Source organism: Ambystoma mexicanum, chromosome 12 (genome assembly GCF_040938575.1).
Source record: "Ambystoma mexicanum isolate Mex_15411 chromosome 12, UKY_AmexF1_1, whole genome shotgun sequence".
Lineage (NCBI taxonomy): Eukaryota > Metazoa > Chordata > Amphibia > Caudata > Ambystomatidae > Ambystoma > Ambystoma mexicanum.
This window is the reverse complement of record NC_090936.1, coordinates 1,113,883,558-1,113,908,644: the sequence shown is the minus strand read 5'-3', so window position 1 is coordinate 1,113,908,644 and position 25,087 is coordinate 1,113,883,558. Positions and strand designations below refer to the sequence as shown.

General features: G+C 50.7%; 1 protein-coding gene across 5 annotated transcripts in view; it reads right to left on the bottom strand.

Moving 5' to 3' along the window:
• The window catches only part of GATA3 (GATA binding protein 3), a 150,723-nt gene that overhangs the window by 15,685 nt on the left and 109,951 nt on the right, over positions 1–25,087 (bottom strand). The window contains exons 1-3 of one of the 5 annotated variants that reach the window (XM_069629685.1): positions 18,223–18,427; positions 17,562–17,929; positions 11,215–11,751 (exon numbers count right to left, since the gene is read on the bottom strand). In XM_069629685.1, coding sequence (XP_069485786.1) covers positions 11,215–11,751; positions 17,562–17,799 — 775 coding nt within the window. In that variant the 5' untranslated portion in view covers positions 17,800–17,929; positions 18,223–18,427. Of the gene's footprint in view, positions 1–11,214; positions 11,752–17,561; positions 17,930–18,222; positions 18,428–25,087 lie in introns of those variants that run through there. The other 4 variants (XM_069629684.1, XM_069629683.1, XM_069629681.1 and 1 more) reach the window with 4 other exon arrangements.

The following is a 25,087-nucleotide window of genomic DNA, read 5'->3' as shown; positions in this document are numbered from 1 at the left end:
ATGCCACAGAGGGTTGCCTGCTGGCATGAAGGCAGGGCCTGAGATTCTGAAAACCAGGTGGCATGATGTTTCCCTAGAAACCGCTCATGAGCAAGCTGCCAGTCTTGGCATCTACATACCTGCCTAGCTAGCAGAGTTCCCAACAGGCTGGCACCTTTACATCTGAACTGGCACCAGGATCTTTTGCTGGGAGGTGGTTTTTTGGAAGGACTCCTGCGTCGAATGTAATTGTGCCCTATTATTTAGGGTTGTTGTTTTGGGAGTGGCACCAAATGGCAAAATTGGCTGGCATGGTACCCGCCTGGCTTGAGAAGTGTTAAGTGTCACAGAGAGTTACTATCTGGCAGGCAGGCAGATCCTTGGGTTCCTAAAGATGGCATGCTGGGAGCCAGTGGCCCGCGCATGAGCACACCGCCCTGATATGCTACCCAGCATCCTCGCGTACATCCGGGCGCCAGGTTCATTTCCTGGAACGAGGTTACTGGCACGGTTACTCTGGCACCAAATTGTGCACTTTAAATATTTCTTTGGAAAGGCTACCTCAGCCTTTCATACCTAGTAATGTATACAAATATGTCCTATGTAAAGCGCTTTAGATTAAAGCGCTATATAATAAACAAAGTATTATTATTCTTTTTCAGGGCACTTGCCTGTGGCCTCTGCTGACAGATTAAGTGAGGTATGTGGTCGCAAAACTGATGCCCTCCTGCTCATTCTGCAGCAAGATGGCAAAGGGTTCCATTCTGAGAACTTAACCGGGCAGTGCCCCCGAATACTACTAGGTTAATTAATCAAAAAGTAGGTGGCACATTTTTTAGTAACTGCACTTGACTGTGGGGGTAAGTTCCTACCATCACTATGCATGGGTGCTTTGTTGGCATCACTTCTTCGGCCAGGCAGTGTTTCCTTTGCACATTGGAAGCCAATTAAGGCAGGGCAATTAATGGTTTAATTCGATTGCAGAGAGCAGCGCAGTTCAATTACTATTTTTTTTGTTTTTAATTAGTACCGGGCCTTTGTAAGTGACACTTCCAAGAAATGCCCTCAGGTCTTCGGGTAGCTGGCACAGTCCCATCTTAAGTTTCCAGTGAGGCCAGCGAGCTCAGCCCTTGCTTGGCACCTCGCTCGCTGCTAGGACGATGAGTTTGGAATTGCTTTGACAAACGTCAGTCACCATTAGGGTTTCCAGTAGAGACACTACCACAACCCTTCACTGGCAGCGGGCGGTAAGTCACTGGCGAAGTGGGCAGGCCGACCGGAAGTGTCAAATGGCGAGATGTGTCGCTGTCCCCTACAGACTCGACGACCGGAAGTGTCAAATGGCGAGTTGTGTCGCTAAGGCGAGTTGTGTCGCTGCCCCGCACACACTCGACGACCGGAAGTGTCAAATAGAGAGTTGTGTCCCTGCCCCCATAGACTCACCGACCGGAAGTGTCAAATGACGAGCTGTATCGCTATGGCGAGTTGTGCACCTGCCCCACACAGACTCGACGACCGGATGTGTCAAATGGCGAGTTGTGCCCCTGCCCCACACAGACTCGACGACCAGAAGTGTAAAATCGCGAGTTGTGTCGCTGCCCCTCATAGACTCACCGACTGGAAGTGTCAAATGGCGAGTTGTGTCGCTATAGCGAGTTGTGTCGCTGCCTCCCACAGACTCGACGACCGGAAGTGTCAAATGGCGAGTTGTGTCGCTGCCCCCCCACAGACTCACGGACCGGAAGTGTCAAATTGAGAGTTGTGTCGCTGTCCCCCACAGACTCGGCGACCGGAAGTGTCAAATGGCGAGTGGTGTCAGTGCCCCCCACAGACTCAAATGTGAAGTGTAACTGTAGAGACATTAAGAGGATTATCCTTACTATTATTAGTAGTAGTAATAGCAGTTCAGAGTTTATCTCATCTCGCATTTCTGCAAGACGCAGGCAAGTGTCGAACAATGACTACACGCAGGTGACTTTAGCACATGCTCTTTTGGAGTGTAGTAGGAGAATGTACACCGCTCTCCCATTGCCCCCTGTGAACTATATAGGCTGTTGAATATGCTAATACCGGTGTTCCCTCTTTGCGTTCTGGCACTTGTATGTATTTCGAAATGTATAACTGGAAAGTAGCAGTGCAAGTGTCTTACAGGAATGCAGAGACGTGTGACATAAAAGGGAGGCCTAGCAGCGGCGCCCATCCTAAGTGATTAACTCCCCGCTCCCGTGCTGAAGGGAGGAGTTCATACCTTCGATAGGGCGCTGATGCTGGTTTAGCACCAGCGACCTATTGAAAGGAAATGCGTCCCGCTCCCGTGCTAGCATCTTTGAAAAGGGGGACCTTTACCACCACGTCAACTCAGGGAGTCCTTGAATGACTACCCCAAGCTGGCGTGGCGGTGGCTCATGTGGCAAACGCCCAGGTCGCCCGGGCCTAACCCGGCCCTGGGCGTTAGGTGAGAAAAACAGTCAATAGCGTGCCACGGTTACTAGGTTAATTTGGCCTCAGTGTTTCTTCCCCTGTGGTTTCTTTGCACGATGACTGCAGTGCGGCAAATCAGGGGATCAGTGTGGCCTAAGCCGAAAGACAGTATAACCCTTAAGGGAACCTGCACCCCTCCCCCACCTGAAAGCCAGAGGGGGTATAAGCACACTCCTGTTTCCACCCTTCCGCGCCCCACTCCCTACAAAAAAAATAAAACTATGCAAGGCGTGAGCAGCGTGTTATCCGAATAGCAGAAAACAGGGGTACGTCTCGCAAACCACGCGTTTTATTAGAGGGAATTATATGCGTTCTCCGGGGAGACGAGGAGTCACAATTTAGAAATGTGTTGACATTTGAAATTCAAGTGTGTGTGTTTTTTTAATCGAATATGTTGGCATCAGCGAGGCGTGGCTGAGCTGTTGGCATCCTCGCGCTTCACTCCGAGTGTTGGTGGCAGTGACCGCAGACCTGTGACTTTCGTAGCCGTGAACACCAGGCGCCTCTCGGAGAGCGAGTAAAAAAGAGAGGGTGAGAGGAAAAAGTGAGAGAGAGCGAGAGAAAGAAAAACGAAACAATGAAAGAAAGAAAAAGTAAGAACGATGGAGAAAAGGGATAAAAGAAAGAAAAAGAAAGAAAGAGGAAGAGAGAAGAAAGAAAGAAAGAAAGAAAGAAAGAAAGAAAGAAAGAAAGAAAGAAAGAAAGAAAGAAAGAAAGAAAGAAAGAAAGAAAGAAAGAAAGAAAGAAAGAAAGAAAGAAAGAAAGAAAAACAGGAGTGTTTGAACCCCTGAGCACCCGCAGCCAGGAGTGGAAAGGTGGCCGTCTGCACACACGGGCCTTCTGCGCCGCTGTGTGAACTGCAGGGGCCTCCCCAATCGTTAAACACCCACTTGAGGCCAGCTGAGTGCTGACCAGAGACTTGGGGGCTTACCTCAAGAGGCCTACCCATTGCGTCACTGGAACTATCCCAGAAGGGGGGCTGGGTGGGGTTGAGGCGAAATAGTCTCCAGCGTGCTACCACACACCATATGCCATCTCCTTGTGTCGTTGGGAATATTTATTTTTTACATCGGCTTTAACAAAATGAGTGCCAGTAATGCCTCTCTAAAATTATTATTATCACTAATATTATTAATAAAATAAATGATTAAATATCGTCGATCAGCCACACGGGGCTGATGGACGATATTGAATGGGTAATATTGTCTTGCGTCCCGCGTGCAGCTCTGGCGGGGGGAACGCGCGTGGGGGCGTCCCCGGGCTTTCATATTCCTCGAGCAGAGCGGCGCCCCTGGGCTGAGGGGGTGCCCCTTCCGAGCAGGACACGTGCAGGGGAGGGGCAGCAGGCCTGGCTGCTTGGAGCTGCTGACAGCAGACCCTCTTTTTTTTCTATAGACCGCAGCTCCTCGCAGACAGATCAGTAAAGGCTTCTCTAAAAAAATGACCTATTTTCCGCCGCTCAAAAGACAGAAAAGAAATGCAGAACTAAAAGTACGCAGCCGCCTACCCCCTCTACCCACTGCAGGACCCCGAACCCAGCCTGGCGCAGCCACGAGGCCACGACTTCAATCATGCACGTGTCTCCGAAAGCTTGACTGGGCTGTTTTACTATGAATGTATGTCACTGCTCTCCTTAGAGCAAAGCTAAGCCGCGATAACGAAGAAAGCGAAAATAATAATACAGAATTATTAGTACTAATATTTTAATATTCTGATTATTATTATCGTAATATTATGCTAATTTTGTTAAGGGTAGAGCTTAGGACGTGTCTTAATGACAACATTTATTTTATCTATTTTTGTGACAAAATATCCGCTTTCTTAAGATTTCGGCAGGATAGCTCAGGGGCAACGTGCTCGCCATGGAAACCTCTGGGTATTAAGCGTGTTATAAATATCATATCATATGAAACACAATGAAAAAGGGGCATGGTATTAAAATAAACGATTTCTTCCCCTTTCCAGAAGTTACTCGCCACACAATGTCCAAACCCTGGGGGCACGCGGTTCACCATACACTGTACACGCTGTTCTGCTTGGAAAGCATGCATAGGCGTGAGATTTACAGAAGCGCGCCTTTTATTAATCTCAATCAATTCCCCCCTGTGGTCTAAAGGCTTGCATGTGTCTGACATGATAGCATGTTCAATGTGCGCCAATGCCTGTGGGTTTCATCTGCATATGTTCTAATTAATTGGAAAATGGATTTTTTCCAAGTAGCCCGGTTTAAATGATCAGATGTAGCCAAGCTCGTGGGCCCAGAGACCGCTGCAGGAAAGGCGGTTTTCCTAAATCCCAGCGCCCGTATATAGGAACGCTTCTCTTGCCATGGTGTCTAGCAGCTCCTGGTGTTAGTACAGGCAGTTTCCCCAAAGGACGGGTCTGCCTGACCTTGGCATCACAGAGCATACACTGCCCAGTCAGCAGCACTCTGCGCCCGCACAGACCGCGCACACTAGCCCGGAAGCAGGGCCCGCCACCTCTGCAGGAGGTGTGTGAGGGGATGGGGGGGGGGGGCGTGCAGGCTCGAGTCCTGGGACGCTCGGAGTCCTGGGACGCTCGGAGGGGCAGTGCTTCAAGTCGCTGTCCCCTGGGGGCTCTGATCATGGGGTTGGTGTGTAGATCGGGCCTGCTCATTCACAAGGGGCGCTCTAGAAGACGCGTGGAAGTGTCACGCTGAGCGCGGGACGGCCTGGCCAGCTCCGGCCCTCGACGCCTACTCCCCCCAGCCCACACCGGGCGCATCTAGCTAGCAGCCCCCATATCTCATTGCGTTACCGGCTCTGCCTGTTAGGGTCACCCTCACCTCGCTTGCCTGCTTTTCTTCCTCTGCACCACACACCGTTTCCCGTCCTCGCCACTTCGCTGCTGCCTCGCCCCACACCCCATGCCTCTCTTTCTCGCCTCTTCTCCGGACCTCACTTGCCCATCTCCCCAACTCTCTGCTTCTATGCCAGGCTTCCTCTCGCCCCCAAGGGCACCCGGAAATACTGCTGTCTCCACTCTCCAGCCCTCTCATACACCCCATTCCGCCCGCTTCTCATCGGCGCCTCTTATCACGCCTGTGTTTCACTGCGTCACCTCTCTGTATCACCCCCCCACAACTCTCCCCTCACCTCTAAGCAATGGATACCGTACAGGTCAGGGGCTCGGCCTCTCACCCTCTCTCTCTCTCTCTCTCTCTCTCTCTATATATATGTTTGACATATAGCGGTCTCTTTCCTCTCTCTCAAGCTATCTCTTTCCCCCTCTCCTCGTCTGTAACTCTGCTTCTATCTGTCTCACTCTCCATCGCTGTCGTTCCCTGTCTCTCTCTCTGAAACCAATCGTGATCTCTCTTTCACTCTCTCCCAAACTCTCTCTCCATCTCCAACTCTCCATCTCACCCCATCTCCAATGGTGCCTCTCTCTGTGCCTCTCTCACTCCCAGTCGCTGTCTCTGCCTGTGTGTCTCTCTCTCCCCCATCTCTAATCTCGCCTCTCTCTCTCTCCATCGCTGTCGTTCCCTGTCTCTCTCTCTGAAACCAATCGCTGTCTCACGTTTACTCTCTCTCAAACTCTCTCCATCTCCAACTCTCCCTCTTTCCCCATCTCTAATCGTGCCTCTCTCTGCCTCTCTCACTCCCAGTCGCTGTCTCTGCCTGTCTCTCTCTCTCACTCTCTCACTCTCTCTCTCTCTCTCTCTCTCTCTCACCGCATCCGGACTCTATTAAACTCCCTGGCGCTGGGTAAGCAAAGCCACTGTGGCGTGCAGCAGTCTGAACATAATTGGATTAACTCGAACATATCAACTTAATCGAGGCCGTCCCGGCTCAGACAGACAGTCACCCTGCAGCAGCCCCCGGCCCAGGGACCCCGACCTAGTCCGGGCAGCCTGCTGCTGTCCTGCAGCCTCCCAGCACCGCGCACTGCGGCAACGGGGCAGCATGGAGGGCCACCACTCGGATTCAAAGGAACGTGGACCTCCCGTAGACTGGGCCTGGCCACCCCCGGGAAAAGCCATCTGTGCTGAAAGTCCCTGTACCTTCAATGGCGCTTCCTCCCAATCTGGACCCCAGCAACCCCCACCCCCCGCCATCGCCTCACCCCCACCACAGGAATATCAAAAGTTAGCTCTCCTGCCCATGTGTGCAAAATGCACAGATGCAGTAAAGATAGATAGATTCATCGATCAATAGATACTATAGATTGACCAATCAGCAGATATATAGCAAAATAGATGAATTGATCGATTGATAGCTAGATAGACTACATAGACAGACAGACAGACAGACAGACAGACAGGATATGGCATTTGTTACGCGGCTATACACAAGTGTTTCGAGGCGCGACGAGGCAGGGGGGGAACACGGGGAGAACAGACAACGATCCTACTAGGCCAGGTGTCATTCAGATCGCGCAAGTGCAAGGGTAGAAGGGAAGGGAAAAGTGCAGGGGGGGAAGGGAGAGGGGAAAGTGCAGTACAGGGTTAATAGCATACAGGATAAATAACAAGGGCCAGCTAGTGGCAAGTGCGAGGTAAGTGCAGACAAGTGCTGGGAAGGGGGGCTGTAGGGATACAGACACAGTCCCGCAGTGCAGGGGGTGCCAGGGAGGCAGTGCAGGGGAGAGTGGCTGGGCCAAGGACCAAGAACGGTGAGTGTCCCAGTTGCAGATTCAGTGCAGTTTCAGTAACTTTAGAAGGGGAGAGGGGGAGAGAAAGCGGGTGCGAAGATGAAGGTTTTGAGGTGCTTCCGGAACCAGAGATGGTTCTCCTCAAGTTTCAGGGAGGCAGGAAGGCTGTTCCAGAGGGAGGCCCCTGCAGCGGAGAGAGATCTGCCCCCAACTCATTGTTTGGAGAAGCGGCTGACCCTGAGGGAGTTGGAGGCGGATGAGCGAAGAGCTCGAGAAGGGAGATATTTAGGAAGAGAGAGTTGAAGTTATTTTGGCCCAAGGCCCCAGAACGCCTTGTGGACAATGCAGAGGGGTTTTGAACTTGATCCTCGCAGTCACTGGGAGCAAGTGTAGTGATTTCAGTACTATAGACTCTATAGACCAAATTATAGTGTCATGGGTCATTAGAGAAATATATGCATATAGATTCATTGATCATAGCTAAATTCATCCAACGACTGAAGGATCGGTAGATAATTATGTGTAAACCTGCCTACTTATCATTATTTTAAAGTTTCCAACTAGGGAATGTTCTGGGATTGAATCCACCGTCTACCAAGGCCGACACTGGCCGCATGGATATTGCTGCCTAACTTGATTGCATGCACTGGGCCGCCAAAACAGCCAGCATTTACGTTAATACATGAAAGCTCTAGGTTTAAACTGTGAAAAGAGTTTGAATTCGGCCAGGTGCTCAAGGTCGCGGCCAGTGCTTGCCTTTCACCCTGGGTGACCCGCAGTCTCCCGAGCTGGGGACGGGCGCACTCGGGTACTGCCCGCTGGAAGGACCAGGGCAGGCTAAGCACGCTTAGAAGGCAGGATTGACCCCTTCCCACTCAAGGGACAGGCCCCGTAAGCCACCAGATCTCTCTTCCACTGAGCTAAAGCATTTAGGATTCCACACCTCCAGGAACACAGGGGTCGAAATTGAGGGGAGCTGGGAGCTATTGAGCTCCTTGCGTGTAGCCTAGAAGAGCCTGGTTAGCTCTACACCAACATCTACCAGGAGCTACTTTCAGCTCCCCAGGCCAACTGATGCTGAACAAGCACACCTATGTAAATCTATAAACATTAGGACACAACTCTACGACGACAAAAGCATCAGGGTTCATAAATAATGGACAAAATGATATGTTTGCATCTTATATAGAAGGTAGATTTTTGGAACACTATGTACCAGCTCCTCGGCTGTGGAGTAACTTTACTGAAAATGTTGGGGGGGACATGACATCTGAAGAAAAGGTGCCTTAGCCAAATGAAGGGGGACAAAATGGTGTGCCATGAAAGTTGGGGGGGACAAACACCCCTGTCCCCCCTAAAATGACACCCATGCTCCTCGGTCTCCAGAGGTAGCTCCTGGTCACGGTTTAATGCCGGATGCCCAGGAGCTGCTTTTTGCTCCCGCTTATCCACTCTTAATTTCGATCCCTGCAGGTATGAAAGTATGTGGCGCGTTCCCTCAGAAATGACCCATAAATACAGTCTCCTCCCATTTGACCAAAACATGCTAGTAGGGAAAAGACATAAGGGAACTAACAGGAACTCCTCTTCCTGTACAAAAGGGCACTCCAAACATTATCCAACACATGTATAGAGTTTAGGGTCTTTGCATTTTTGGGTACACCTAATTCTATTTTTTTAGATCCAGGCCTTCGTTGGGGATCCAGAAAGTATACGGCAAAATGCAATGTTCGCCCGGATATACAAAAAGTGCTCCAAATTAGGGATTTCCAGATCCGGTCAATGGAGCCCCAACCACAGCAGGTTCCCAAGACTAACAATGAACATTTAAATTTCTTGCATTTAGATTCACCTGGTTCAAGCATGTTTCGTGCGGGCATCTTCAAAACATGGAGTGGATTAAGCATGTGCGGGCCGGTGTTAGGCGATCGCCACTTTCCATCAATATAAACGTCCCCTGCTTCTAGGTTGACCTCTATATTTGTATGAGGTGGTCTAGATTTGTATGAGAACCTTTAAATGAATATGGAGGCCTACCATTTGCATGAAGGCCTCAGTTTTCATAGACGGGCACCTACATATATAGGAGGGCCTCAACCTTTATAAGAGGGCCCTTAATTAAGTGCCAAGCTATTATGCAAGTCTATGCAAAAAGGACGAGCATACTCGTCCTTGGCACTTAAGGGGTTAAATGTATAGAGGAACCTCTCCATTTAAGTGAACGTTCCTATGCTCATTGGAGGGCTTCTGCATTTACGTTTTCGGCCTCCACATTAATAGACAGGCATTTAGATGGATAGGACTGTGCCTTGTATTGACGGGCAGCTCATTTATAATCAGACCCCTATATTAATAAGATGGCCTGAAAATGCATAGGTGGGCCTCTGCATTTACGACAAGGTGTCTACATTTGTGGAGGGCCTCTCTATATGTATGAAAGGGCTTCTGTAATGTTATGTGTTGGCCTCTAAATGTGTAGGGGGCCTCTACATTAAAAGGAGGGCCCCGGCATTTATAGGAGGCTCTCTGAATTTATTGCTGGACCTGTCATTTCTGTATTAATAAGGGACCCTCTAAATGTATAGGATGGCCTGTGCATTTATAAAAGGGCCTCTACATTTAAAGGAGGGCATTTGCATTTACAAGAGGTGCTCGGACATCCATTTGAAGGCCTCTAGATTTACAGGAGGGTCCATAAATTGACTGGGGGGCCAGAAATGTATATTAGGGTGCCCACATTTATGAAGGGCCCTCCAAAATGATCACGGGGCCTCACCATTTATAATAGGACCTCTGCACACACAGGGGTCTGTGCATTTATAAGAGGATCTTTACATTAATAGGAGGGTACCTTTAATTATGAGACTGCCTGCAATAATAGTAAGCTATCTCCATTTATCACATGCCCGCTATACATATCGGAGACCTGCATTGGCCTGGACACTATCTTGGAATCGTTTTACTCCATTTTTGGGTACCTTGGGCCCAGTCTGTTGGTTCTCACAAGCCAGCCTATTGGGTTTGCATTGCTTGGTACACTGGGTTTATACTATGCAAAAAATGGTCAGAGGTTTCGATTCCCCAGTCTTATGGGCACTCATTGGCAAGCCCTTCAGCGTCCGGTAACCCTGATTGTTGCAAACTTATTATTCAATGTTATGACCTAGAGTATTCGGACGCCATTTCCTAGCCTTTTGTGTTCTTATTGGTAGTCCCCAGTGTCATGGATTCATATACCCCAGGATCTTGGGTGGTTGTCCCCAGTGTGATGGATTTATATCTCCCAGGATCTTGGGTGGTAGTCCCCAGTGTTAATGATTAATTTCACCCAGGATCTTGGGTGGTAGTCCCCAATGTCATGTATTCATATCGCCCAGGTTCTTGGGTGGTAGTCTCCAGTGTCATGGATTCATATCGACGTGGATTGTGGGTGGTAGTCCCCAGTGTCATGGATTCATATACCCCAGGATCTTGGGTGGTTGTCCCCAGTGTGATGGATTCATATCGCCCAGGATCTTGGGTGGTAGTGCCCAGTGTCATGGATTCATATCACCCAGGATCTTGGGTGGTAGTCCCCCCCCAATGTAATGTATTCATATCCCCCAGGATCTTGAGTTTTAGTCTCCCAGCTGCATGGATTCCTATTGCGCAACACTTTAGGTTTCAATCAAGCACTGTCTTGGATTCCTATCATACAGGATCTTGGGTGGTACTGACTAGTATTTTGAATTTGGATCACCCATGATCTTGGTTGCAATCCCCAGTGTTATTCCTACCACCCAGGATCTTGGGTGGTACTCTGCAGTGTCTTGGCTTCCTGCCATCCAGGATCTTGAGTGGTACTCCACAGTGTCTTGGATTCCTCCGACCCAGGATCTTGAGTGGTACTCTGCAGTGTCTTGGCTTCCTGCCACCCAGGATCTTGGGTGGTACTGCCCTGTGTTATGTATTCCTACCACCCAGGATCATCTTGGATTCCTATGACTTAGTCACTTGAGTTCCAGAATTTACTTTCTTGAGTTCCTATCACCAATCATCTTATGTTAGTGGGCACCTTACTGCGTTATCAACTGAGTCACATATAGCCACCAGCCCTTTCCGGTCCCCCTCCAGCCCTCATAAAAATGCCAAGATTCCTACCTGTACTTGAGCGTGTCTTGGGTCTTGACTTGCAGCCGAATCCATTTGGAGAGCCACCCAGGAGGCTGCTGGGTGGGAAGAGGCCTGAGCCGTACTCTGGGACGTAGGACATTGAGGGGTAGCTGCCGATGGAGTGGTGCGACGAGGCACCCCCGAGCTGCGCCATGCTGCTTCTCGGGTGCGAAGACTCCAGCTTCATGCTCTCCGCCAGCGACACCTGGTACTTAATGCAGTCCTTCTCCTCCTGGCCCCGGGAGAGGCCCGAGCCTGGGACAGAGAGCGAGGGGTCAGGGGACACATCTTTGGGCGGCGTGGGGGGGAAGGTGAACAAGTGAGGACTGGAGTGGCCTCCTGACAGCGATGAAGACGAGGTAGGTGGGTAGACGGAGAGCGATCCCGGGGAGCCGTGGTGGATGGAAGTCTTGGAGAAAGGGCTCAGGTTCCAAGGGGATGCGTTGTGATGGCCCCCAAGGCTCTTACCCCCATCAAGCCAGGGGATGGATCCATGAAGCAGAGGAGGGCGGCAAACCTGACTCCCTGGAAGAGGCAACAGACAGACATTAGCTTTGTAAACAAACATGCTTGCATTGCAGATTATTCAAAACACCAAATGCATGAACTAGAACGATTTCAAAGGGAACTTCTGTTTTTTAATGGTGTTTGGGCTTTCTTTTTGCGATAACGACAGGCCAACTGCATTCAATGTGTTCTCCTCGGCAGGGCGAAACGTGAGCCGCCCCACGAGCCGGTGACAGGACACTTTTAACGCATACTGTGGCAGCAGATGCAGCAAGTTACTGAGCTATTTCCCCGCTGCCCCCAAACCCCTCACCCACCCCCAGCAACTATGGGTTCAATCGTATACCTGCCAGGATAGGTGACATAAACTTCAGTGTTTAGCCAATTCAGATTAGTGTCTAATTACCGTATCCCTCTTCCCTTACTAACCCACCCCGCCCTCTGTCTTACGGAGCCACGTGAGCGCCTGGAGACCCATCAAATCGTAATAGTGCGCTGTGCAAGTCAACTTCTCATAACATGGGGGGGGGGGTTCTGCAAGGGAGCCGAAAGATGCATGTATATTTCAATAATGCGTCTAGCATATAATATTTGCGAGGGCCAATAAAAGTGTTTATTTTGACACCACCCTTCACAAAAGAAAGCGTTGAATGAAAACAGACGCGTGCACGCTTGCGCACCAATGTACGTGTTATTTTTTTTTGTTGTCCAATTTCCTCGTCTCGTTGAATTCACTTTACGTCCACAAGAAGCGTCTCTTGGGCGATTGGCTCGTGCGTGACCTCGGCCGCCTCGTAAATTCCTCATAAATACCAAAAGGAAACGGGGGGGAAAAGTGTGCAAACGCCGACGTGCACATGCATAAAGTGCCAACGTGTGTGATGAAAAACGATGCCACAGGGGAAAGAAAGGGAGATGTCAAACACTGAAGACGGGCTGCGTGGCTGGACATATCATGCGCCTTTGGCGATATGCGATTATTTTAGTATCGCCGCGTTGATTTGCTGGCAGAAACTATCTGGCGTTGCAATTTATATTTTTATTTAAAAAAATAGACGCCACAAATGATATGCCAGGTTTTGATGTTCATCGCCATGAAAGGGCCTGTAGTTAAAAACCTCGATTTGGCGCAATGTGTGTGTTGTCATGTTAATGCAGTCATAGATGGCAAAAGCGCTGGCCGTTTTAAGAGGAAAATGTGGTGCTTTTGCAAAAGGGCTACCGAACGGGATTGCGAAACAGATATTGGAGTAAAGGGGGCGGGGGGGTGTAAACAACACTCCCAAAATAAAATCTAAATTATCTAAGCGAGGTGAAAAATTCCCGCCAGCGTGGGCCTGATTCACAGACCGTTTTCCAATGCATCGCGTGTGAACCAGGTCCTGTGCACCAGCGCACGTGCGCGGCCTCCCCGCAGAGCACGGAAAGCGCCATGTCCTGCAATGCGCAGCAAGAGAGCGGTGGGTTATAAACAGGACGGCGGCACCGCGGTGTAACAACCCTCTTCAGGAAGTGGTGGGGGGCATCGGGACGGGCTGGGGGGGGGGGCGCAGATATCCGCGGCATTTCCACTCTCAGCTGATGACGGCGGACTCGAGAAGTGCCTGTGTTTGCACGTTAGCGCGTGGCGGGTTTGCAGGTAGGTCGCAAATACACCCTGTTGCGGCGGGGAGGGGGCTCGCCCGCCCGCCCCCCAAGAGTCATCAGCGAAAGCTGTCACATAGCCCCCCGCCCCCCTGTATTTATTGGTATTACTGTTTCCTGGAGCCCACGCGCTGTAAAGGGAAACCTTCTGTGCCACGGTTCTAAGCGGCCTTCAAAGGCAGCGCATCGGGGAAATGCAAGGCGACCTCTGACCCGGAGATAAGATAAGGCGCTCCGCATCAGTGAGGCCGAGCTGGAAATGAAAAGAGGAGCGGCGTGTGTGTGTGCGCGCATCTCCTCAAACCACTAAACTCCCCTCCTCGCCAATAAATGCGATGCGTTCATACATCGGGAGAAAAGGCGTGCATTGCCTGCCAAGCGGATGCCAAATGGTGCCATGTGGGCAGAGGCTGGGGGGCGGGGAGGGGGGTGAGACCCATGGAAATCATATGTACGCATGGAAATTATAGCGCCCCCCCCCCCGCCCCCCCTTTTTATTGATGGTGAAGAAATAGGACATGTGGGAACGCAGTAAAGCGGGGCATTTGCAACATAACCAAATAATGATATAAGAAACAGTCGTTTTTTTCAGTGCGCCTAGAGGGGCTTCGCTAAACAATACCAGACCCCGTACGCCTATAGGTGCACGCGCGCGAATGTGTGTGTACATACATATCTGCTTAGTAAGGTGAAGGAGAAATGCGCGCGCATGCCTTCATGTTTAGGTCGACTGCCCACTGTGTCGATTTACCGTGAAATCGTACATAATAAACGTGCTGTTCTCACACGTTCCTCTAAATCCCGTTTGGAGCCCACGCAAGCAGATCGCCCACCGCGTCTTTTTGAAAAGTCCCCAGCCCTGTACTCTCGCGACAATCGAAACATGTATGTGCCGATTTCAAAAGCCTTTGCAAACCGACATGTGGCTGCTACAGGCTGGGTCCTGCAATACACGGCTGCCTTTTAAACCCTTCCACTAGGCCAGGGTGTTTCTGAACATTAACCCGAGCCCCCCTCGAATCCCAGCAATGCTGGGGCCTGCGCCAGACGCTTGAGCTGCGTGGGTTTAATTTGACAAGCCGTCCGCACCCTCCCCCCTTTGGACGAGCACGGTCTGCCTTTCTCTGTTACAAAGTCTTTACTCTCCTGTTATGCCACTGGAAGAACTTTGTGAATGCTCACTGATGTCTTGAGGGGGAATGAGGTTATATTGCAAAGCGGAACTCTCTCTTTGGCAGAGGCAGAGAGATTGCACTGACTGTCCTTCAACGTTCAAGGCAGAGGGAGAGGCAGCTCTGGCCTTCAGTGGAAAGACCTAGGTCTGTCGGTCTGTCCCTTTCTGCTAAAGGCCGAGGTTAAGCTCAGTCTGCCGGCCCTCCAGTGTTAAAGACCCATCAGATGCCTGTTTGTCCGCGTTGATGGCTCAGGTGTGTCTGTCCTTCGCCTTTAAAGACACGGACAGAGCCCTGTGTACCCTCCAATGTTAAACGGCGGCCGACATTTCTGTCTGTATTTCCTTCGATGCTAAAGACCCGGGTAGGACTCTGTCTGTCTGTCCGTCGATGTTAAAGAGCCAGATAGAGCCAGATAAGATTCATTTTATCCCAGGCACCCCCCCCCCCCCCACTCTTGACACAGTTAAGGGAAAGGTTTCACATAATCTTACAGTTTTGCCAAAGATATTGTCCAAGTAACCTAATATTTATATACAGCGCTTCATGTCGCGCTCCTTAAACTTCTTGGCGCTGTAACAATCGACTTGCGAAGATCGTTTTCCAATTCGAGATTATGTCCCCTGGCTTTCGTGCTGGTGATGTCTGCAGGGCCATCTTGCGCCCCCTGTCTGCCCTTCACTGCTAAAAAAAAACCCGGGTAGGGCGCTGTCTGTATGATAGTGTTAAAGACCCGGGCAGAGCTCTGTCTGTCTGCCCGTTAGTGTAAAGACCCAGGCAGAGCTCTGTCTGCCTGTCCTTCAGTGCTAAAAACCCGGGTAGAGCTCTGTCTGTCTGCACGACAGTGTTAAAGACCCGAGCAGAGCTCTGTCTGTCTGCCCGTTAGTGTAAAGGCCCAGGCAGAGCTCTGTCTGCCTGTCCTTCAATGCTGAACACTCAGGTAGAGTTGTGTCTGCCTGTTCTTCTGTGGTCGAGATCTGTCTGTCTATATTTCTGGGCCAGAGGGATTAACGATGTCTGTTAATGACCGAGGCAACACGACTGTAAAGAGCATGGAAACGCAGCGTTTGCAACGAAGGGTACAACACGCCATTACAGTATCAGACATGGGGCCGAGGGGTACAAAACGCGATTATAATATCAGACATGGGGCCATTCTTATCTGAAATCATTCAGTGGGACATGGGTTCAAATATCGTACGCCTTCTGCAGGCCCTCAGGTGAAAACTGAGGGCATCATTTTGTTGAGACCTGGTTCCAAAGGGCTCTCCTGTGTTGCCCCATTTGCCAGTCCCACCGGGCAGCTTAATGTCAGATTCCTTTTATCCCAGGCACCCCCTACTCTTCACACAGTTAGGGGAAAGGTTTCACATAATGTTACAGTTTTGCCAAAGATATTGTCCAAGTAACCTAATGTTTATATGCAGCGCTTCATGTCGCGCTCTTTAAACTTCTTAGCGCTGTAACAATCGACTTGCGAAGATCGTTTTCCAACTCGAGATTTGAAACGCCAGCACACATAAGCACACACGTGTGGAAGGAAGAGTGTGTATGTCTCCCTGGCTATCGTGCTGGTGATGTCTGCAGGGCCATCCTGCGCCCCCACATAGACACCCCACCACCAATAGCTGCTAAGCGTTGCGGGTTTATTTTAGAGCTAAGCGGGAGCCGGGCCCACAACCCACGCCAATATCCGCCTGAAACCTCCAGAGCCCACACAGAAGACCCGCGGCTCTCCGGGGGCATCCCCAACACCCGCAGCGTGCGCAGGCCGAGTCCACAAATAGCCCCAGATTGCTTCCGACCCCCCCTCCCACCATCAGATTTTGAAGTGGCGTGTGCAGACAATTGGGCCTGATTTACAAAGCGTTTTTGAATCGGGATTTGCTATTGGAAGACGCGTTGTAAATCAGGCCAATGTGTGCGCCAGGTTTTGCAAGGGCGTTATACAAGCTGGTGTTTGCAATGCCATGGTGTGCATGTTAAGCGGGGGGCGACGCTCGACAAGCTTTCCAGCGAAATATCAGCCGTAACCCCCCCCCCCCCAACCCCATTCCCATCAAGTCCACGGACCGTCCTCTGAAGCGCTGCGAGGCTGGCATGCGGGCGCCCCTGAACTGGTTGTGAAATCTTGCTGAGGGGGCAGGCACAATGGTCCCTCGACAGCTGCCAGGCAGTTTTGCCAATGGTACCCGTCCACACACCTTAGTGTCAGAGTAGTGCCGTGTTTGGCAGGAGCGTAGCACGCCGCCCCGCTTCGTATTGTAAGATATGGCAGAAAGCACACTAGTAGCTAAGAGGGAGTGAGGCGCGCGGGGCTGTGCTAGCACCGTCCGTCCTATACTTTCAGCCCCCCCCGCCCCCCCAGAAGGTGCGATGCATAAGGAAGCGGTAGGGTTTTGATGCAGTGGGAGTCCCGCTAAAATATGGCATAATTTCCACGTCGCCTGCCCCCCCCCCCCTCGCGCCCCGTAATATCAGCCAGGGCTTTAACGGGCCACCACGCACGATTTGCAGGGACCGTACCCCCGCTTAAGCCGAGTCATTGTGTTCAGCGTCCTTAGAGCCAGAACCGGCAAAACCTGTCCGGGATTTCAGAGTCAAAGCTGCGCGGTGTAAGATGCAGGGCCAATCACTCTTCCCACATTTTAGTGGGATATGCACCGACCGCCCCATACATATGCGCCGGTGCTGGCAAAGGATCCCCCCACCCGATACCCACCCCAGTTTGCATATGCATACCCTCTAAAATGTGTAATTTTCCCGGCTAATTTGTTGACAGCATTATAGCGCCAAGAGGTCGCCAAAATGGAGCTAGCTGCCAGAGCGCTTAATTTAAAATGTGATGGCAAACTTCTATATGAGCGCTTTGAAACACTTGCCTGTGTATAGGCGCTATATGAATAAACAATACTATACCATACCTATGACTGGGTGTAATGTGTCTATCGTAACGACAGAGCATGTGCAGCGCCCATTTACCCGTGCGCACCCCTGCTCCCCGGCACTTACCGTGATGGGCCGGCGGGTACCTCTGCACGGCGGCCCGCACCGAGTTCCCGTAGTAGGACGGGACGTGGTTCCCCTGCCCGTCGATGTTGAAGAGGACGTCCACCTCCTCGGGCAGCCCGTACTGAGATGGGTCCATGTAAGAATGCCCCAGACCGGGGTGGTGCGAGTCCGGGTGCTGCACCCCGGGGTGATGGTGGTGGCTCATCCACCGGGGCTGGTCCGTCGTCACCTCCATCATTTGGACACAACGGCTGTGGTGCAGAAAGCTTCGGCAAAATGCTGGCACACCGCCCCCCCAAAAAAGAAAAACACACTTGTCCAAAGAAAGCGAAACAAAATCCAAAGAGTCCTCTTCCTCGGGGCGCTCTCTAGAAGAAACGGAAACACAACTTTTAGTGACGGTCACAGCACCGCAGGGAAGCAACTTTCTTTAAAGTTGAAATAAAAGTACATTAAAAGAAATGGCGCACAGAAATGATGGATGAATCGGGGTGTGCAAGCGTGCTTTTTGCAGATTGCAGAACAAAAAGTTGCCTTTAAATTAAAGCCGCAGAATGAGGAAAAGCGAAAGAAGGGGGCGGCGTGCCGTGTGCGTGCGAGCGCTTGCCCGGGCGCCCGCACCTGGGGCCGCAGCAGGAGCCGGAGCTGGGGGTGCACTGACCTGCTAGGCTCTGTCCCTGGGCTCTGCTGCTGGGCTCGTGTGACAGCAGTGGCTCTGGGCGCAGGGGACTGTGTGTTTTGAGTTCCCCTCCTTTTCTCTCTCTCGCTGTTTTTTTTTTTTTGTTTTTTTTTTTTTGTTACACTGAAGGCATTCTTTCTGCAGGCAGCGGGATGGCGCCAGCAGGCTCAGTGCTCGCAGACAGCTGTGGCGCGACGCAACTTAAAGAGGGTCGGCTGTCATCGGGCCGGGAGGGGGCGGGCCCGGAGATGGGGGGGCGGGGCTAGTGGGGGAGGGGCCAGAGGGAGGGCGGAGATGGGCAAGGGGAAGGAACTAGGTAAAGAGGGAGGGAGCGGGAGAGGCAGGTAGAGGTAGACGGACTGGAGGCAAATACAGGGGGAGAGGCGAGGTGGAGGGAACGAGGGGGTTCAGGACTGTAGAGTGTTTGGGAGAATATGCAGAGAGCAGGAAGGGTGTAAGGATGGAAGGCGCAGAGGCAGGGGCTGTAAGGCTAGGTGAGGCATAGATAGGTTGGGTGAGCCGGGGGATAGGAGGAAGGGAGGTGTTGAGAGAGTAGGTCGGAGAGGCTGGGGGAGTCGAGGTTGGGAGGTAGAGATGTGTTTAGAGAGGAGGTAGAGGGGAGGCTGGATGAGACGGGGATGGGAGCAGAGAGGTATTTTAAGAAGACGTAGAAGCAAGCCTGGGTGAGCCAGGGGATGGGAGGTAGAGAGGTATTTAAAGAGGAGGTAGAGGGGAGGCTGGGTGAGTCGGGGACGGGAGATAGGTATTTAGAGGGGAGACTGGGTGAGTCGGGGGATGGGAGGTAGAGTTGCGCTTAGAGAGAGGGTTGAGGAAAGGCTAGTTGAATCAGGGGGTGGGAGGTAGGTGTTTAAAGAGGAGGTAGAGGGCAGGCTGTTTGAGTCAGGATGGGCAGCGGCAGAGAGGTGTTTAGAGAGGAGGTAGAAGACAGACTGGGTGAGTCGTAATGGGAGGTAGAGAGGAGGTACAGGGGAGGCTAATAGTCAGTAGATGCATGTAGAGAGGTGTTTAGAGAGGAGGTAGAAGGCAGACTGGGTGAGTCGTGATGGGAGGTAGAGAGGAGGTACAGGGGAGGCTGGTGAGTCAGTAGATGGCATGTAGGGATGTGTTTAAAGAGGAGATACAGGGGAGGCTGGTGAGTCGGTGATGGGGTAGAGGAGAGTCTTTGAGCATCAGAGAGCAGGCGTGGGAGAGAAAGGGTAGGAGCGAGGCTAAGGGGGTTAATGGGCAGCTAGTGGAGGTAGATGGATGGGTATACATTGGGGTATAAGGAAGTATAAGGAAGTGAAAGGGTGGTTCGGGGAGGCAGGACGGGTTGGAGGGGGAAGCAAGGCCTGGAGACACATGGGATGAAATTTACAGTGGAGGTGGCTCAGAGGCTGGGTGATGCAGAGAGGAGACTGGGTGCGAGGGGGGTGGGTGGTGGAAGATCATTAGGGTTTCAGTGCGAGCTGGAATCAGGAGACAGGGGGAGAAAAGAGTTCATGTGAACTAGGTATGGTGGTGAGGGAAAAGAGGTAGCGAGAAGTTAGGCAGAGGGAACTGACTTAGAGGGTAGCCAGATGTGAAGATGAGGAATCATATGTGTTAATGTATATAGCACTTTCACCAAAGCACAGCACACAGACCATGTTTAAACACAACTAATATTACTCAACCAAAGTTTGTACTCATTTATCGACCTCAGAAGTACTGATTTATCAACCTCAGAAGGATGAAGGGCTGGCATGGTCTTGTCCGTTTTGAACCTGCAACCTGTACCTCATGCACAGATCTCACCAGGGAGTGTTCAACACACTGAGCTATCTTACCGGCTGAAGGAAGGGTATTAGTACAAAATTTTGCAGACCATCACTGCGAATCTGAAAAATTTAGATTGCATATATATGTGGGGGATGGGTTAAGTTGATAATAAATGGGTGGCATGGGGAGTATGGGGGTCTCCCCCCCGCATTTATATGTGGTAAAATGAGGTACAAGAAATAGAATCAACATTTTGCGATTTGCAGTAAAAGATGCACAGTGATCACATAGATTCAAAGGAATTTGAAAGGAAGGGAAGTCAGGGAACAGGAGGTGCAGGTGAGGTAGAGATGAGAGGAGGAACAGAGGGGGCAGCCAGGTAAGGAAGAAGGACTGTGCAAAGTCAGCGCAGAGCCTAAGCGTGTTTACTGTCAAAAATGATATTAACACAACAAAAAAATTGAACATTCAATCGTCAACAGACAAACAATAGTGTCCAAGACCCCCAAAATGAGCAGAGCAAGGGCTTACGTGTGATTTGTTCGCCCAGATTGACACTGTGTGTTAGCGGAAGCCGCGCACCGCTGCATCATAGAGATATGACGTCCCGCCATGAGGCGTTATTATTTTCGATGATATTGCCATATTTATAACAGTACTGTTTACTAGAGAAGACGATTTTGATATTGACATTAACGTGGTAATGTTATCAATGTCATTTCTTGGTGAGTCCATTTCATGGCAATCTGGAGTGAATCCCTCCGGATGAATGCCACCCTACTTGTAAAGGAAAATTTCACATGGCAAATATGGGGACATGGGAAGGGTGCTCTGTACACACATTCCAGCCTGTGCAGGTTTAAAAGCCAGGGCATGTGCCTAGGGCCGGCCTTTGGGGCAGCAACACCCTGGCCGAATTGGCGTCCCTCCTTCCCCCGTGCACCTCTGGTCAACAGGGGGCAGGGCGCAGGGGGCGGGGCAGGATGTGCCGCTTTTTTTCTTTTACCCTCCTCGCTCCGTTGAGGAGGTAATGATATGAATAGGGTTCATTAGAACCCTATTGTTGTTAAATGCGCTCTGCCGCTGTGGGCGCATTTAATAACAATGATGCGCCTGCCACGCCTTCTGCCACTATGCCAGCTCGGTGGAGCTCTTGAAAGACTCCCCTGAGCTGGAGTGGTGTAGGGCTAATGGCGCCTTTTGTTATTAAAAGCGCCCACGGCAGAGGGGCGCATTTAATAACAATAGGGTGCTGAGCACCCTATTGTCATTAAATGCGCCTGCTGTGGCAGGCGCATTTAATAGCAATAGCGTGCCTTCTCCACCTACGCCAGCTCTGGGGAGCCCTTGAAAGACTCCCCGAGCTGGCATGGCAGGGGCTAATGGGGCCCTGGGGGGGCGTGGCGCCACGGGCAGTCGACCGTCCCACGCTCCCATAAGGTCGACCCTGCATGTGTACCTGACATGGCCGTTTGTACAAGGAAACGCATCCTGTTGAAAAACACTTTGTAAACCAGGTCTAACTCCCGTCTACTCCAGACAGGCCGATCAAGCAAAGACAAATCCCACCCTTCTCGAAGAAGTCACAACTTTGAGCATGCACTGTGTACCTGGGGCACAGGTTTCTTTGGCTAATATCACAAGGCGCAGCTGCAAGGGAAGCCAGGATTGGAAATGACAAATACACCTGGCTTTAAAACTAAACGAACCCAGTCAACCAGCTGGACCCCGCCCATCACAGCCTACTGCCACCCCTATTCGATTTGTGCAACCCTTGCTAGAGAAAGCATTACATTGGAACTGCCAGCACAGCCCCCTCTCGCACCCATCAATCACAGCCTTTAGAACACTGTAGTGGGAAACGTTGGAAGGAGGAGCTAGCTTTTTTTTGTATTTTGAGACACGATTTCATAAGGTTTCGAGACACGGAGGGCGGAAGTGTGTGTTTGGTTTGAAGCAGAGCGCCCTGCGTTCCCAATTATCTGAACCCCCTTCCTGTGGCGGGGTTCGGCAGAAGCCCCCGACCCCACGCAGGGCCGGAGCCTGGCTGCACGCGGGTGCCCTGAAGCTGCAAATGTCATCAGCCTCCTGCACTGCACGGAGCAAGCTCTGCTATGGGCGCGTTTTCGGTTGGGGGGGCCCTGTTCTCCATCAGACGCATGCCCGCCTCCCTGTTGCTCAGACTGTGCGAGGGGCTGACCCCACCGGATAAGGCGTAAGTAAAAATCCCGTCCATTCACAGAACGCTCAACTTTCTTGCCTTTGCTGCTTGTCTTTGACAGTGATGGATGAGCAGCCCTCAGAACCCACCCACAGCCCAGAGGGATCACGGAGTCTGATTGGCCCAGTTGAGCCAATCAGGTAGCAGGAATCATGCGCCCGCCCCCCCGGGCTGTGGGAGTCACTTGGTTCGGCTGAACTGGCTCGGACAGTCGGCCACGCCCCCTAATGAGTTTACTGACTCTGCTGCAGCCCCTGGTGGCGAAAAGTTGAAGAACAAGGGCTGTCTTTTTAAGAGAGGTTCGCTTTCGCTTAAAAAATAGATGGGGGTGGGGGGCGTGTATGGTAGAAACAACATGCAAACCAGTTAGACCCTCAGTTACATAAACCTAACAGCAATGTAGCCAAGGAACACAGGTAAAATGGAATATTTAGAAATAATAAACCGCGTGCATTAAATATACTTTCCTTTCTTTCTCTCTTCTTTCTTTCTTTCTTTCTTTCTTTCTTTCTTTTTTCTTTCTTTCTTTCTTTCTTTCTTTCTTTCTTTCTTTCTTTCTTTTTTCTTTCTTTCATTATGTATCGTTCTTTCATTAGGTATCTTTCTTTCATTGTTTCCTTCTTTCTTTATTTCTGTTACTCTCTTAATTTCTTTCTTGCTTTCTTTCTCTCTTTCTTTCTTTTTTCTTTCTTTCATTAGGTATCTTTCTTTCATTGTTTCCTTCTTTCTTTATTTCTCTTACTCTCGTAATTCTTTCTTTCTTTCTTTCTTTCTTTCTTTCTTTCTTTCTTTCTTTCTTTCTTTCTTTCTTTTTCTTCCCTGTTCTGCGTTGCTTTCTGCATAATCCTTTACTTTATCCGTGGTTAATGTAGGTGTATATCCCTATACGGGTTATTTCCCTTGCTGTTTCCTAGGCAACATGTGAAGCAGTGGTGTTTCTTGAAATCTACTAAACACTATTCCCACCCCCCACCCCGACCCCCGGGTGTATGTGTCATCTCTTTGCTTTCCGATTCATACGCTATTTTGTGCAGTCTGACCATCACACTCCTTGGCGTTATCTCTCACACACTCTCTCTCGTTCTCAGCGCATTGGCATTAAATTGATACTATATGTGGGTTTGCGTCCCTCTCATTTTGAAGTTGCGAATGAAAACACTCTGGTATGTATAACTTCCGTACTTTAATAAAAAGAGCTCAACACGGGCTGGGGGTAACAGCGGGCATTGTGTCGGCACTTAGGGCCGCTTCCGGATGCTTGCGGGAATTTAGGGCTGAAAGGAGAAGGGGGGAACCCGGAGACGACGCGGTGGGCCTGATTTATCCTTGGCGGAAACCCCATTCCAATGCGCTTTGCCAACCAGGCCCTGGTGTGTCCAGGGTCACGCGTTTCAGCCAAGCGGGGAAGCCGGAATTACTGCGCAATTGGGAACATATAATTCAGCCGTTGGACTAAACCTCCGGCCAGTGCTCTGCTACTCGTCACGCCTTTGTTAATGTGCACAGAGAAGTGTCGAAATACTGAGAGAAAAATAGTGTGGCGAGTACACCGAGCGCCTCACAATGTTTAACTTGATAGCCCACTTGCCCACAGTGTTTCCCCTGGTCTCCCCACCCCCACCCATTCACAACGCGCGTCTTCTAAAGTTGCATGCATTGAAATAAAGCAGTCGTCTGCCATCGAGTCCCCTCTCACCTGCGCTTGGAGGCAAGAAGTTACGGTATGTTTGCGGACTCCGTTATTTTTATATTTGCAAGGTCTTCACGTGCACAATTTAATTCGCTGCCTTTTTTAGTTTTTAGACCAAATTATGTACCTAACATTTAGCGGCTCGATGCCTGTGGGCTGTAGCGCGCTCTATAATTGGTAAATAAATAAATAAAATAAGAATAAAAAGGGGAAAAAAACGACCCGGCAGAATGAACGTGGGGTCGCCAGTGGCTCAGACTGAAGGCTTATACACGAATGTTCTAGGCTTATACACGAATGTTCTAGGCAGACAACGCACAGAGACCCCACCCATGAAATTCTTAAAGAGGGGCCGCACACGTTCTCGTACACGAACCCCAAAGCTTCTACTGCAGGCGGAGACACGAGACAAGCGAACGGGCGGTGCTTTGCCCAGGATCCCAGCTTCTCGGGGGAGGAAATTCCACGGTGAAGTAGCTACACGATGGCAGAGACGGGGCACAGGTGGAGAGGAGGCGGGCACTTTTTAACGTCAAATGAACGCTCTGCAGTTTGCGCCTTACCCACACATTACGACATCGCTCTCCTGGGCGTCACCTAGCGTGGCCTTGGTCGTGTACGTGGGTCCGGGCAGAAGTGGGATATTGTGGACTTGCCACTGGAGACGACGGCGGAGCTACAGTATATCAGCACTTGCCCTGCAGATGGAATGCACTAGGGCTGCGAGTTTATGTATCGGCACTTGCGTATTTAAGCATAATGCACCGGGGCTTGCAGTGTTATATCTGCACTTGAGTTTTTAAGTAAAATGCACCGAGGCTTGCAGTGTTATATCTGCACTTGCATATTAAAGTATAATGCACCGGGGCTTGCAGTGTTATATCTGCACTTGCATATTAAAGTAGAACGCCCTGGGGTTTGCAGTGTTATATCTGCACTTGGGTATTGAAGTATAGTGCAATGGGACCTGCATTGTTATATCTGCACTTGAGTATTCAAATGTAGTTCTCTGGGGCTTGCAGTGTTATATCTGCACTTGCATATTTAAGTATAATACACTAGGGTTTGCAGTGTCATATCTGCACTTGCATATTGAAGTATAATGCATTGGGGCTTGCAGTGTTATATCTGCAATTGGGTATTGAAGTATAGTGCAATGGGACCTGCATTGTTAT